This window comes from Mesocricetus auratus, unplaced genomic scaffold, assembly GCF_017639785.1.
Source record: "Mesocricetus auratus isolate SY011 unplaced genomic scaffold, BCM_Maur_2.0 Super-Scaffold_100004, whole genome shotgun sequence".
NCBI lineage: Eukaryota > Metazoa > Chordata > Mammalia > Rodentia > Cricetidae > Mesocricetus > Mesocricetus auratus.
Window position 1 is genome coordinate 38,209,141 of NW_024429189.1, and position 16,113 is coordinate 38,225,253.

General features: G+C 42.0%; 1 protein-coding gene across 1 annotated transcript; it reads left to right on the forward strand.

The window, feature by feature from the left end:
- The first annotated feature begins 1,795 nt into the window (after positions 1-1,795).
- On the forward strand, positions 1,796-15,872 carry Klhl41 (kelch like family member 41). The gene is made up of 6 exons (XM_040745513.1): positions 1,796-3,007; positions 6,677-6,834; positions 6,931-7,038; positions 9,646-9,831; positions 11,160-11,306; positions 15,311-15,872. Exons 1-6 carry the CDS (start codon positions 1,898-1,900, stop codon positions 15,420-15,422), a joined length of 1,821 nt encoding a protein of 606 aa, XP_040601447.1. The 5' UTR covers positions 1,796-1,897; the 3' UTR covers positions 15,423-15,872.
- Positions 15,873-16,113: the final 241 nt, after the last annotated feature.

Sequence of the window (16,113 nt, forward strand, 5' to 3'; positions counted from 1 at the left end):
TTGGTAAAAAAAAAATACTGCATGTGGGTTTGTTCATCAAAATGGGAAAGAATTTCCACATACTTAAGTGACAGCGTTATAATAAACCAATACATAGAGATCACAAACAAAATGCTTCCATAAACTTCGTTCACTGCTGTTCAAGAAAACGGGACCATAAAATGGACCACAAGCAAGGAATCGTCTCAAACGTCAGACCCTGGTGTCTGCATCTGACTCACTAATCTTTTCAAATGTTAAGTGTTACGTGTGGAGAGAAATGAATCATTTATTGTTTAAACAAGGGGAGCAGCTGTTAGCTTCGTCCAGTGTGTTAAAACCTTTAATGACATCTATAAATGGAAAAAGAACCATTGAGCTCTCCCTTCAGCTGTCATTCTAACAGCTGACAGTCTCATCAACTCACTGCGACATAAAATAAGACGCCCTGCATGGAGAGACAACTTAAAGCCTGAAAATACATGGTTCCCTGAACATACAAACCTACAACACAAAAGTCAGGTCTTCACTGAGCTTATGTCGGGGGCACACTTAAGAACACCAGCCATTGAAACTTTAGCATCCCTGTAGCTCTCCTGAGTTCAGAATATAATCATGATTGTGTAATAAAGGACTTCATGAAAAATTTTACAACACCATCTAGATAAAATGAACACTTGGGAGACATGAGAGGGTCTCGCATAGCCCAGGCTGGCCTTGAACTCACTACGTAGTTGGTAATCTTCCCACCTCCACCTCACAGGTGCTGGGATTACAGGTAGGTGCCACTATGCCTGGCTGAGTTCTTTACATCACATCGTCATTCCATATGGTGTCCCAGTTACCAACAGCACCATAAGGCTTGGCTCTAAACCATGCTGTCTTAGATAAGGCCTGCTTTCTAAATCATACGGATGGTGCAGCAGCGCATGCTGACTGCACTGACTGGGAACAGCATTGTTCTCATAGGGTTGCATCTGTTCCATTTTTAACCTTTCTTTTGTGAACCTTTAATTTTAGCACTTAAAGTTATAAGATATTCCCAGTAGTCATATGTGTGTGGGTCTTTTCTTTCCCCAAAGACTTAGCTATTTCTCTCTGGTGTTAATTCCTTTTAAACTTTTGTCTTTATTTTACCCTTTTGTATTAGTTTGTCACTTCATATCCCTTGTATGGCAAGACAGAGTGTAAATGAATTTGACAGCTTAGTAGTAATTATAGTGTTCCTACCTGAAAATAAAGATAATTTAGAATATTTTAGAAAATCAGATTTCTCTGCATATGTTATTCCAGTTATGATGGAGTATCATTTTAAAGGTTATATAAAACTATTAAGTATATAAACATCTTTACGTTCCCTACTTGAAAAAGAAATTTCTATCTGCCTTGAGTAGAAAATAACATTTTGCGTTATAACATTTTAAACCATTGGACTCATAGCTTATGAGAATTGAAATGAACTCACCTCATATTCTTGACCTTGGCATCATTAATTCAGACAGCCAAGTAGCTTGCCACTAGGCCATTTTTAGAGGAGTGACTCATTTTTAGGATCCATTTTTCTGTTAGTTCAGTAAGCATTTTGTTGTGGCCGCCCTTTATTAACATACGTTCCAAGGCTTTCTATATTTCAAAGCTTTCCACTTCACCTGAATGTCTTGTTTCTTAGCAGTTTCCTTAGTGACCAGAAGTCTCAGTTGTTACTTTCAATCTCAGACAGCTGAACAGCTCTCCTTTCCAAGCCAGCTCTCCTAAATTCCCGGCGTTAGAGCTGGTGTCTATATTTAGCCGACGGGATTAAATTGCAAAGGCTTCAGGCTGCTCAGAGCACACTGATCGGCCCTTTTACAGCTAGACCTGTGTGCAGCTAGGAGCGAAGACCCTCAGTGTCCCCTTCCTTACCCAGGTTCCTCACAGAATGGATTCCCAGCGGGAGCTTGCAGAGGAACTCCGGCTTTACCAATCCACCCTTCTTCAGGATGGTCTAAAAGATCTCCTGGAAGAGAAAAAATTCATCGATTGCACCCTAAAAGCAGGTGACAAAAGTCTTCCTTGCCACAGACTGATACTGTCTGCCTGTAGCCCTTACTTCCGTGAGTATTTTCTATCTGAAATTGAAGAGGAGAAGAAAAAGGAGGTGGTGCTAGACAATGTGGACCCCGCTGTACTTGACTTGATCATCAAATACCTGTACTCGGCCAGTATCGACCTCAATGATGAAAACGTGCAAGACATCTTCGCCCTGTCCAGCCGCTTCCAGATCCCCTCGGTCTTCACCGTCTGTGTGTCTTACCTTCAGAAAAGACTGGCTCCCGGTAACTGCCTGGCCATCCTAAGATTGGGGCTGCTTCTTGACTGTCCGAGACTGGCCATTTCTGCCCGGGAGTTTGTGTCGGATCGCTTTGTGCAGATTTGTAAGGAAGAAGACTTCATGCAGCTATCTCCGCAGGAGCTGATCTCGGTCATCTCAAACGACAGCCTCAACATAGAGAAGGAGGAGGTAGTGTTTGAGGCAGTGATGAAATGGGTGCGGACAGACAAAGAAAACAGGGCGAAAAACCTTAGCGAAGTGTTTGATTGCATTCGTTTCCGCCTCATGGCAGAAAAATACTTCAAAGATCATGTCGAGAAAGATGACATAATTAAAAGCAACCCCGAAGTCCAGAAAAAAATCAAAGTTCTAAAAGATGCTTTTGCAGGCAAACTCCCGGAACCTAGCAAAAATGCAGAGAAGGCAGGGGCAGAGGGGGTGAATGGTGATGTTGGTGATGAAGACTTACTTCCTGGTTACCTGAACGATATCCCCAGACATGGAATGTTCGTCAAAGATCTCATCCTCTTGATCAATGACACAGCAGCAGTGGCTTACGACCCCACGGAAAATGAATGTTACCTTACTGCCCTGGCAGAGCAGATCCCCAGAAATCATTCCAGTATTGTTACCCAACAGAATCAGATCTATGTGGTCGGAGGGCTGTATGTGGATGAGGAGAATAAAGCCCAACCTCTCCAGTCCTACTTCTTCCAGGTGAGTTAGCAGAGGCGGCTGCTCACCACCCACTAGCGTCTTGGTGAATCTGAGGGGGCTGCTTACGTATTGCCCAAACTGATAGCCTGCCGCACTCTCTTACATTTGGGACTTAAAGAGTTGGTGGAAATATTCAACTTAATATTTAGTAAAAGGCAGCCGGGCAGTGGTGGCACACACCTTTAGTCCCAGCACTTGGGAGGCAGAGGCAGGTGGATCTCTGTGAGTTTGAGACCAGCCTGGTCTACAAGAACTAGTGCCAGGATAGGCTCCAAAGTCACAGAGAAACCTGTCTCGGAAAAAAGAATAGTAAAAGGCATCGTGAAGGAAGTCCTTGTATCTAACTCACAACTCAAGATTTTCTTTCCATTCTTTGACTCCAAATGCTGTATAGCTGCTGGTAATTACAGTTTTTCAAAGTTCTGTATTTTAGTGGTGCTAAATTTATAATATTTAAAACTATTACCTGATAAGTAGGTTAGGATCTTTAACTAAACAATGCTACTTGCCTTTACCAAAGTGCCTTACACACTGCAAGGAAGTGGGAATTATCCTGCCTTTCTACTTTCCCCCTTTAATAGGTTGAGGGAAGTAACATTCATTTCTAATTTATTGTTACTGTATAAAAGATTTTAATGAAAAAGAAAGGACTCTAGTACATATTCTGTATACTTTGGATTATATGAGGGGGAAAAAAACCTGACTCCACAAGTGTCACTATTTGAATTGCATTTAGAAGGCATTGTTTACAATAATACATATATTTGATCAGTTAGAGGTAGGTATTATAACTTAATCATGTTTGGCGTAACCATAAAACTTCCAGGAAAGCAAATCTTCCTCAACTAACCGACCTTTTCTAGTCCATTTGAGGAGAATTTGTTTCATGCCAGCAATAGGCTGTACCTAGCAACTTATGAGTCACTCGGTAACAACATCCACCTCCAGTATTGCCAATATCAATACTTCATGGCTTGTGGTTGGCTCAGTAAGAATTTGTTTAGGTCATAGCTAATCATGGCCTGGGGTTTTGGGTCACTTAAACTGGAAAGGCCAGAGATAAGCAAGTGTAGAGTATCATACCACTCACTGCCTGCTCTCAAAGTACACCACATTCCATGCATTCACAAAATACTGCCTTTCGCCAACTCTTCTAATCTCAAGAAAATGGAGTAATAATATATACTAATCATGTTTCTTAATTTTCTAAGTTCCAGTGAAAGACACAGCAAAATTATTTCAATGTGGCCCAGAAATTTCCCCATGCTTGAATTTCAGATTCAGATTAACTTTAGAAATCCAATGAAAAACATTGTAAATATATCCAGAAAGTAAAAAACACAAATGGATAGCTAGGCAGGCAGCAGATCCCTATATGATACAATCATAGCTTCAACAAGCAATTCCGGCATAGACCAGTTTTACAACACTCCTGCAGGCTTCATTCCACTTCGCACTAGTATGTTGACTATAAGGCTAAGGGCCTAGCTCATTGTTGTAGTTTGCACACACACACACACACACACACACACACACACACACACACACTAGTATGTTGACTATAAGGCTAAGGGCCTAGCTCATTGGTATAGTTTGCACACACACACACACACACACACACACACACACACACCTTTTAAAATATATCCAGAACCCACACTCTCATTTTCAAGGACTCATTTTAACCTTTATTCTCTCCATCCTCTTACTTCCTGTACTGTGCTTCAGTTTCCAAGTGAGATTACCCATCTAAGCATGAGCCACTGAAACAGCTACACAAAGTTGGAATGGCAACTGAATTGTCACTTCTAAAAGGCACAAACCTAGAACAAGATACCTGAATTAAAGCCATAAACAAGAGCTTTGTATGAGAATCTCAGGTTGTGTGTGTGTGTGTGTGTGTGTGTTTTCTGCTTGGCTGCATGTGTGAGGTGTGTTAAAGTGAATTGATATTTGGTATATGCTGCAAGTAGATTATGGGAATTTGGGGCCTTAGTAAGATTTGTTTTTCCCTCTGTGAAGTGATTCATCAAGTTTAGACAGCACTAAGCTTTGAGATTCTAGGTATGAGCTCTAATTTTAACAGTAAGGAAACTGGGATCTGGAAGGTAACAAAGCTTAAGAGTTCATCCACTAAAGGGACTGGCTGGCAACTACTGATCATCTGCTATAGAAAGTGCTCCCACAGTAAGAGACGAAGGTAGGTACTGCAGAGTCTCTATAGGAACTGGGTCCTCGGGTCTGGGACTGTGCTAGCTGTTGATCCATTAAAAAAAAAAGTACCCAAGCTTCTTAATGAGACCCAGTCTCAAGCAAACAACAAAACACCTATAGATGTCAACAATATGGTATTAAAACAACCTGAAAAGTCATTGTGAAGTTGGGCAAGTCATTTAACCTCTCATCTTCCTTACCAGGAAGACCAAATGAGATTTCCTGTCTGAGCATTTGGATTAAACTCTTCAAGTCAGACTCCCAAACATTTTTGTTGTGATTTCTACTCTATTACATAGCACTTTCTCCACCCTAGCCCCTTGCTGTGCTAGGAATCAAACCCAGGTTTTTGCACATGGAATCTCCACCCCACTGAACCCTATGATACCTTCTTCACCAGAGATTTTTTAAGAATGTAAATATTATGTAGTCACTATCTAGATGCTGAAATGGGAGACCACAAAGCCAGTGCTGTGCAGACAAGGGATTAAACCCATGCCGTGGCATGTAATGTGGTCTCAGGACATTGTTTGACTGACACACTAGACCAGAAGCACAGAGGCCTCCTCGGATGTCCCTCCGTGTCTCTGCCACCACTGCCACAGTCTTTCCCATTCTTGGCTATACTGGATGTGCAGTGAATCTCAGTTTGATGCATTTCTCTCCTGCTGTTTGGAAGAGGCACACAGACCTGCAGCTACACCCCTCAGAAAGAGTTTCCTTGGTGGTGTGCCCTAAAATGCAAAAAGCAGTATGTTAAGATTTTAGAAAGTAAATACCGAAACAAAGGCCACCCAGGCCATCATCACCAGAGAGAGGAACTAACGGGGCCATGGCAGGGCTGGCAGCAAGCCAGATTACTACTTAGTATAAACCAGAAACAGACTATTTAAGGTGACTCCACCCAAAATGAGGGTATTGAAGTGAGTATTTTCCTGTACCAAAAACAATAAAACACAGGGAACCTAGCCATGTTTAAAAGACAGAAAAAGGACACTGTCCAGTCTGTCTGTTGTCTGTGGACTGAGCGACAAGCCCAGCTGTCCCGGGTGCTGGCTCTGGGAGTGTGTTAAATATAGCATCCAGGGGTCATCTGCATACTGTGACCCCTGCCGCAGACACGTCTTACCCAGCGTCCCAAAAATATTAAGATTCCTTGTTTCAAAACGGAACAAGGCAATTTCAGAAAACTGAACAAGAGACGGCACAGTTCTAACTAACCTAGCAGCTGTATTTTATTCTCTTTCCTTTCTTGATGTCTTGGGGCTTTGGGGGGAGGGGCATAATTTTTCATAGGCCAAGTAGATTTTCTCATTCTTTTTAGTACTTCTGAGCTAAAATAGGATGCTTTAGGATTGTAGTTTTGCAAGATCTTAGACCTCTGTAAATTTTAAACAATACATGAAATATTTGTGTACTTTTTAGTTAATAGTCTCTATAACTCATTTTTTTCAGCTTGATAGCATAACATCTGAGTGGGTAGGACTTCCACCTCTGCCATCAGCCAGGTGTCTCTTTGGTCTGGGAGAGGTGGATGACAAAATCTATGTGGTTGCTGGCAAAGACCTTCAAACAGAGGCTTCCCTGGATTCCGTCTTATGCTATGACCCTGTGTAAGTTGACATAATATTCCTGTTACCTAAGCATGCTGACAACAAATTTATATTTTCACAAGCTGGAACATGAATTCTGTTATCATCTAATTCTAGGGCTGCAAAATGGAGTGAAGTGAAAACCCTCCCTATTAAAGTTTATGGTCACAATGTGATCTCACATAATGGGATGATATACTGTCTAGGCGGAAAGACAGACGACAAGTAAGTGCCCTGAAGTTTCTTTTTGATTCATATCCAAGTGAGTATTGCAAGAGTTTCTGACTTTGTTTGAGACTACATACTGAAATGGGACTTGGCTCTCACATATTTTGCAGATAAAAATTGCAAATATAGCTTTAAAGTTATTAGAAGAAATTGTAATTATTTTTGAAAAAATAGGATGTTGTATACTGCCAGATGAGCATATTACCATAACCATAACCTAATAAGAGAAAAGCAGCATCTAGGAACACAGTCAGTCTTTTATTAACTGCTACCTAGGAACACAGTCAGTCTTTTATTTAGCTGCTTTATAACCACATTTTATTACATTAAGAGCAGTAGGCTTCCTTATTCAATTAACTATAAGTAGAAAACATTTTTTGTTGTATATAGTCTTGTGTTTATTTGTAGGAATACAGAGTTAAAACTGCAAGTCATGGAGGTTTTTTTCCCTCAATATATGTTTTTATTTAAATTAGAAACATGAATGCTTCACATGTCAGTCCCAGCTCCCTCTCCCACCCCTCCTCCCTTGTCCCTCCCCCAGCCCTCCTAGTCCCCCACCAGTCCCCACATCATTCCCAAGGGAGGGTGAGGCTCTCCTTGGGGGGATCTCCAGAGTCTGTCATTTCATCCAGGGCAGGACCTAGACCCTTCTCCATGTGTCGAGGCTGAGAGAGCAACCCTCCATGTGCAATGGGCTCCCAAAGTTCATTCATACGCCATGGTAAACACTGATCTTCTACCCAAGGCCCCAGAGATTGCTGAGGCCTCCTCACTGACACTACATTCATGGAGTCTGGATCAGTTCCCTGTTGGCCTCTCAGCCATCAGTCTGGGGTTCAAGAGCTCCCCATAAGTAGAAAACATTTAATCTTTTATTTTGTTATTATTAGTGTGCAGTTCCCACAGCACACATGTGGAGATCAGAAGACAGCTTTGACGATCTAGTTCTCCTCCCACCATGTGGGCTCTGGGGACTGAACTCAAGTCATCAGGATAAAGGGGCAGGTGCCTTTATCTGCTGAGCCATCTCTCAGGCCCCAGTGGATAGAAATTTCCAATGTACTCTTCTAGGTTTTCTCTGTGTAGCCCTGGCTGTCCTAGAACCCTCTCTGTAGATCAGGCTGGCTTCATACTCAAAGATCCCCCTGCCTCCCGGTAGTGCTGGGATTAAAGGCATGTGCCACTCACTGCCCAGCTTCCAAGCACTCTTTAGCATGGCATTGAAGTGCGTCCATTAGCCAGATAGTGAACAGAAAATAATATGGATTTGTACTTTATGTGCATAGGAGAGAATTTATATCAGTTTGAAACTGAAAAGCACAGTAATTGAAAAGAGTGCAGTTTATTTCTTGGCTTCGAGGCAAACTTAAGTTAGGAAAGAGATCTTACATCTCAGAGAGTGCTCCCAAGGTCTGTTAAGCCAGTAGCCCATCTAGTAAAATGATCATCTTCTGCCTACAGTGTGAAATCTCCCATCCCAGAAAACACACCATTACTTGGTTTATCATTTGTCTAGGCTAATTATTAATAGAGCTGTCCAGCCATGCAAAGGTGACCTAAATCACGAATTTTAAGGATACAGTGAGACACAGTGGCATGAACCTGTAGTCCCAGCCTGAGGCCGGAGAATCACTTGAGCCCAGGATTTCTGACCATCTAGGTGACACAGCAAGACCCCCATCTCAAAACAAAGAAAAACAATAACAAAAGATGCACAGCCATAGCAGGAAGAGCAGTCAAATATGAACTCCTGTGTCTATTAAAATCAGTTTTATTCAATTGAAATAAATTACAACACAGAAAAGTGCCTTAACATGCAATGATTTTTTATTCTATCTTTCCACATTCACAGATATCCTGAGATTAAATCTCTTCCTTAATCTTTGCTATGTCCATCAAATGAATAACCAAGGATGTATACAGTAAATGCACTCTTAATTTGAACTTTTTCTCTGAGTAAAGGAATGAACAATCTATTCATTGTGTTATGACTTTGGAGACATTGGCATTTTGCCAAAATGACTTAAATTGTAATAAATATGTCAATAAGCAGCATTCAGGTTTGCCAGAAATAATGTATCAATCTTGAGAATCTGGTTACCTAGACAGCATTTCTTGGCAAATGTCAAGGTCAAGAATTTTGAAATGAACTAAAGAGGGGGCTGATGCTGGGGGTGTGGTTCAATAGCACTTTTCTTAGAACATGGAAGGCTTGAGGCCAATCCCAAGGCCTGGGGTAGGGGGAGCACTGAATGGCCCTAGAATATGATTCTCTATTCTGATCTAACCAGGCTTTGTCATAATTGTCTTTTTTAATATTTATTTATGTGTGGGGGTGCTTTGTGTCATGTATGTCTGGTTATCGTGTATGTGCGTGGTGCCCTTGGAGGCCAGAGCGCTTAGGTCACCCGGAACTAGAGTCACACATGCTTCATTAGTACTCTGTCACTAGACTATATCCCCTGCCCCAGGCAGTCCCAAATCCTTTAAATGAAGTGCTATGCACTCCCTCACAAACGAAACCAAACTGTTAGGTTGCTTTCACAGAAAGAAGACTCTAAAAGGAACATTCGTTGTCTTTTTCTTTTTTGTTGTTCACAGAAAGTGTACCAACAGAGTGTTTATCTACAATCCCAAAAAGGGAGACTGGAAAGATCTGGCTCCAATGAAAACCCCTCGCTCCATGTTTGGAGTGGCAATCCATAAAGGCAAAATTGTAATCGCGGGAGGTGTCACGGAGGATGGTCTTTCGGCCTCAGTTGAAGCCTTCGACCTCAAGACCAATAAGTAAGCTGCTCTGCTACAGCATATGGGTCTTGTACATTCAGTTGTTGAATCTGGGTGGCAGGTGCACCATCTAAGGCATGGGGAAGGAAAGCCAGAGAGCCTTGGGTTAAAGGAAGTATTTCCAACAACTCCCCATACTGTGTGCTTGTCATTTGGAATGTATTACTCATGACTTAATGCTGACACACTGTTTGCTTGACTCTGCACTAAATTTATACATTCAGTCATTTAGCAAAGGCATTATTATCTCTGAAAAGCTGTATGAACAAAGATAGGTACACATGTCTTAAGAGAATTGATGGAGAACACGTAGTTTAAAAATTAAAAGATATTTTTGGCCAGGAAGTGGTGGCACATATGTTTAACCCCAGCACATGGGAGGCAGAAGCAGGTGGATCTCTGTGAGTTAAAGGCCAGTCTGGTCTACAGAGTGAGTTCCAGGACAGCCAGGGGTACACAGAGAAACCCTGTTTCAAAAAAAAAACAAACAGAAAAATTTAAATTTTCACTTGTTAACTATTAACACTCATAAATGATGAGTATAAGTTTCTCAATTTTTTTACTTTTAAGTTTTTATTGGATTAATGTGAAAAAATACTTGACTGATATTTTTATATAAAAGTAACCTTTCTAAATTTTTGAGCTTACACAACGTTGGTGAGTTGTTGTATATTCCTCCATTAGTATTAGTAGCCAGGTGGTGGCGGCCCATGCCTTTAATTCCAGCACTCAGGAGGCAGAGGCAGGAGGATCCCTGTGAGTTCGAGACCATTATGGTCTACAAGAGCTAGATCCAGGACAGCCTCCAAAGCCACAGAAACCCTGTCTCAAAACCAAAAGAAAAAATTAGAGCAGTGTTATTACTTTTTTGAGAAACCAAATATATATGATTCCAAAATTATTTTCATATCTGCAAATCACAAAGAATTTTTAAGGAAATAGATTTAAATAATAATCTAAAATGATGTTCTTGAAGACTGAATAACGGGGGTGAATGCTCCAATACAAAAAGCTTAGCTCTGCTGGACACAGTGGGGCACACCTTTGATTGGCAGTACTAGGGAGGGCAGACAGTACCTTGAGTTCCAGGCCAGCCAGAGCTACATAGTGATACCCTGTCTAAATTAAAAAAGTGTAAACATGCACACAAGACTATAAGCCCGCTGTGCTTTTAGTTTTATACCTATTTATGGATGTGTATGTGCGTACACACATGTGCACGTACACACACATGTGCACACACACATCCTTTAAAAATAACAAAATTACATCAAAATGGTGTATGTCTGCACATTTTATGATGACTGCATTTTCATTAAAATGCCTAGGTGGGAAGTAATGACGGAATTTCCCCAAGAAAGAAGCTCCATCAGCCTGGTCAGCCTGGCTGGATCTCTGTACGCCATCGGCGGTTTTGCAATGATTCAACTGGAATCAAAAGAGTTTGCACCCACCGAAGTCAATGACATATGGAAGTAAGTGTTCCCCAGTCTAACTCTTTGAACCAAGTATTAAGTCAGATAACTGATAAAAAGTTTGCAGTAAAAAAAGCCAGATTTTCCCATCATGTAAGCTATTTCTCAATGGTAAACTATATACTTCAAGCCTAACTGAACTTCTGAATATGCTACTTATTGATCAAGTACTGCTTGTGATTAAGGAAAGAAATAATCCAGAATGGCTTTTTGCTTTTGTTATGTTTTGTTTTTAATTTTTTAAAAAATGTTATTTTATGTATATGGGTGCTTTTCCTATATGTATGTCTGGTGCTTTTGGAGGCCAGAAGAGGGCACTGGATCCCCTAGACCTGGAGCTACAGACAACTGCCAGCCACCATGTGAGTGCTGGGAGTCAGACCTGGGTCCTCTGGAAGAACAGCCAGTGAGTGCTCTTAACTGCTGAGCCATCTCTCCAGCCCTAGGCAGGTTTGTTAAATCAGGATAGCTGAGCTTCTCTGCCCAATTCCAGCTTTAAGGGTGTAAGGCTCCAGTAACTCGGTAGGGCAGAGTGGTTTATTTTCCTTCAGAGTAGTTCTTTTCCTAAGAAAACATAGCACTTGAGTCAGGAGAGATAGTTCAGCACTTATGATCACTGGCTGCTCTTCCAGAGGACCTGGGTTCAATTCCCAGCAACTACATGATGGCTCACAACTATCTATAACTCCAGTTCCAGGGGATCTGACACCCTCCTACAGACATACATGCACGCAAAACACCAATGCACATTAAAAATATAATGATAATTTTAAAATTATTTTAAAAAGTAAAAAACAGTGCACTGAAGAAATGTTTAGCCTATTCAGTTTTTCATAAGTTCATTAACTCTAATTTATTCTTTCAATTGTTTGATCATCAGATAGTAGATGCTTGTTTAAAAAGAAAAAAGTAAAAGTAGCTATCCATTTTATCACCCAGACAGCTGCTGGGCAATTCTCCCAAATATGCAGTGGTTACCCAACTGAACTATTTTAGTCAAAGAATGTCTTTTAAAGGGCAGGGCACACTTTTACCATAGTGTCAGATACAGTAAATATCAAATGGAAACCAAGATACATCCCAGAGGTCACAGGAACGTAAGTTCCATTTGGAGACCATAGTCTTGTGCAGGGAGTCTAGTGATTGACAGGCCACCATCAGGGCACTACTCCATAATGGTTCCTGAAGCCAACCCAGGCACTGTGCTTGACGTCTGACTTAATGGAGGGGGCTCCTGGGTGTCTAAGGAGAGACTAAGTGAGTCCAGGCTACATACACTCCTAGAAACAGCCACGCCCATGCTCTCCCATCAGCTTCAGGGCCAACCACACTCCCAAGGCTGGAGGTCTTCAAATGGCCTTTTCTCAGACCAGTCCCCTGCTCACCAGAGTATAGCTTGGAGAACAGCAGCAGCGCTGGCATCCCTGGAAGCTGCTTGGAGGCGCAGAATCCCAGACCTCCTGAATCAGAAGTGGCAGTTTAGCAAGACTCCTAGCTGACTTGCTGGTACACATTTGTTTATGACCAATCAGATAGTGAGGGCAGAGCACTACACTTGAGACTAAAAAGTGAGTATCATTTGTTCTCAACCCAAACCAGTAGGTGTTTTATTCCCTTCCGGTGAGCTGTAGGGCAGAAAAGCTAGTAGATTCATCAAATTACTCTCCTGTGCCTTGGGCATTTCCTGATGGGAAGACAGTTCAAAGCAGGGCACCAGGGCATCTCAGCTCTATAATTCAATTATAGATACAAAGTTTTTTTTTAATCCTTTCCTTATGTGTGGTAACTCGTGTTGAGGTAAAAGATGACTATACAACATAGTTCATTGCAACCTTGCTTTCCCTCAGAAGAGGAAAGAAACTGGAGATTTACAAGGATCAAGGAGGCTAGAATTTCAGTGACCCCAACCCTGACTGTACAGCAGTCCCCTGCAACACTTCTAAACGTACCAGACCAGGCAGGAACACACGGATTATGCCCAGATTCTGGAGGTGGGCTGAGAATCATTTCCTAAAACCTCAGGTGATCTGATTTGCAGACGAGTTTGAGAAACACTGATGGGGAGAAACTGTACCATCCACTATCTAAACTTCACACAGGTTCTGACGTAGTCTAAAGCTACCCTGCCCCAGCAAGAGGAAGTAGTAGGCAGAAAGGGAAAAGAGTGAAGCGATTCCTGCTAAATGGGCCCCTTCCCTTTGCTATGAGAACTTCCAAGAGGTACCCTCCAGCTGTGATTCAGCTTTCTGTCTGTGCAGTAGAGTCACTTCGGAGCTTCCAGAGGCATGAGGCTCTCTTGCCCACCTCTGCTGATGGTGATTTAGCTGCTCTGGAAGGTGGTCTGGCCTTTGGAAATTTGACAGATCCCCAAAATGATTATACATGTGTCAGAGAGCTTGAAAACAATTAGAATAGGGGTTGTGGATGGAGACACCCATCACTGTCCTGCTTAGCAATAGCAATGGAAATTTGGATGATTCTGTTGTTTTCTAACTTGGGGTAGTAATGTCTAGAGTGGTAATCCTCAAGTGTTTTTTGTTTTGTTTTGAAGATTTATTTATTATGTATACAGTGTTCTGTCTGCATGTATTCATGCAGGCCAGAAGAGGGCACCAGATCCCATTACAGATGGTTGTGAGCCACCATGTGGTTGCTGGGAATTGAACTCAGACCTCTGGAAGAGCAGCCAGTGCTCTTAACCACTGAGCCATCTCTCCAGCCCCAATCCTCAAGTTTTGAAGCAGTACTTTCTGAGTTTTCTAAAGACCTTCATCCCTAGGTCACATGTAAGACCAAATTAGTCTCTGGGGAGGGACCAGACAGCGCTGTTTTTTAACATCTCCAGGTGGTTCCATTGGGTAGTCAAACTTGAGACCTCAGGATTACTATAGGTCAAAGTATTATCAGCAACACCTGGGTTTGCTAGACATACAGACGCTCAGAGCTGGAGGGATGGCTCAGAGGTTAAGAGAACAGGCTGTTCTTCCAGAGGACCAAGTTTGATTCCCAACACCCACATGGCAGCTCTGTAACTGTGGTCCCAGGAGATCCAACTCCCTTATCTAGCCTCTACAGGCACAGCACACACATGATACATGGACATACATGCAGAAAGAAAAACACTCATATACATAAAATAAAAATAAAGGTAGTGGTGCACGCCTTTAATTCCAGCCCTTGGGAGGCAGAGGCAGGCGGATCTCTGTGAGTTGAAGGCCAACCTGCTCTAAATAGTGAGGTCCAGTGCCAGGACTGTTACACAGAAAAACACTGTATCGGGAAAAAAAATGCACTGACCTTTGGGCAGCGGGAGGCAACAATTACAACAAGTCCTCTCTGAGTAATCTTTGCAAGTGCTCTCTATAAATTAAGTGCTGTTGTCCTAGAGACAGGTGGCCATTCACTTGTCCACTGCCTGCCTCCTAGTGAACCTGTGTATCCCCACATAAAAAGGGACAACACAAAAACAAACTCAGCATTCCACACTCTAAACCTATCAACCCTTCTATTGTGGTATGCAAAATACATTTTCATTGTATTTTGAGATGGGAACTCATCCTATAGCCCAGGCTAGCCTCAAACTCATTATCTATAGCCCACACAGCCTCCAAATTCCAGCGAGATGTCAAGCACACATTTAAGGCAATGCAAATTGTGTCTCTGTAACCTTGAATGCTCGGACAGGAAGACCACGAGTTCTGAATCAGAGGCAAGGGCACAGAGACAACAGAGGAGAAGGGGCCAGCACTGTATCAGGTACCACATGATGCACCAGTAGGTGGGAGCGACTGAAATCACAACTTACCGAAGTCCTGCCTCTCTGTGTTCATAGTGTGTATACATTGACAGGAATTCAGTTGACACTTACCAGGCAAGGCACCTTGTCTGGCAGGAAGCAGTGTGGCTTTCCCCCAGAGACCCCATTTTTATACTGAACATAAAGAAACCTACAAATCGCTCTCATTAAAGACTACTTATTTGTTTTTTGTTTCTTCTTCCATCAGGTATGAAGATGATAAAAAAGAATGGGCTGGGATGTTGAAGGAAATACGTTATGCTTCGGGAGCTAGTTGCCTAGCAACACGCTTAAATCTGTTCAAACTGTCTAAGCTATAAATGAGGTGACAAAAACAATAGTTTGAAGGTGGCTTGTTGGGACAAGAGGGCTATGGTTTATTGTCTGTCTTTAAGCCTGTACAATGATTCATGTAGGGTCTCTATGAGGTGAACAGTGTAGCCAAATCTCAAAGTCACTGCTTTTTCCCATGCCAAGTATAAAACCATTTGCTAAGAACTGTAGTATTCAGTTAAACCATGTACTTTAGCTAACTTTACTCAAAGAAGTGAGCTTTCTAAATCTGAGTTGTGTACTAATCCTTTGTATTCTTAAGGTACATTTGCACTTGTTTTCTATTATCAATGAACTGCATATGTCTACATTCTGCAGAAATGTTTGACTAACAGAAACCTTTCCTCATGTTTGAGCTATACAGGAGTCTTGTACATTATAATGAAGATGATTAGAAATGCTGTTTAAGAAGTATAATAAATGAGTCTCATCTGAAAGACAAAGTGTCTAGTTAAATCCAATGGCCTTTCCCCCTCTCCCCCTTTAAAATTTTTATATATGTGTGTGAGTGTTTCACCTGCATGTATGTCTGTGCACCGCCACATGCCTGTCTAGTGCCCAAGGAGATGAGAAGGCATCAGATCCCTGAGGACTGTAGCTAGAGATGATTGTGAGCTGCCATGTGGGTGCTGGGAACCAATTCCAGGTCCTCTGGAAGAACAGCCAGTGCTCTCAACT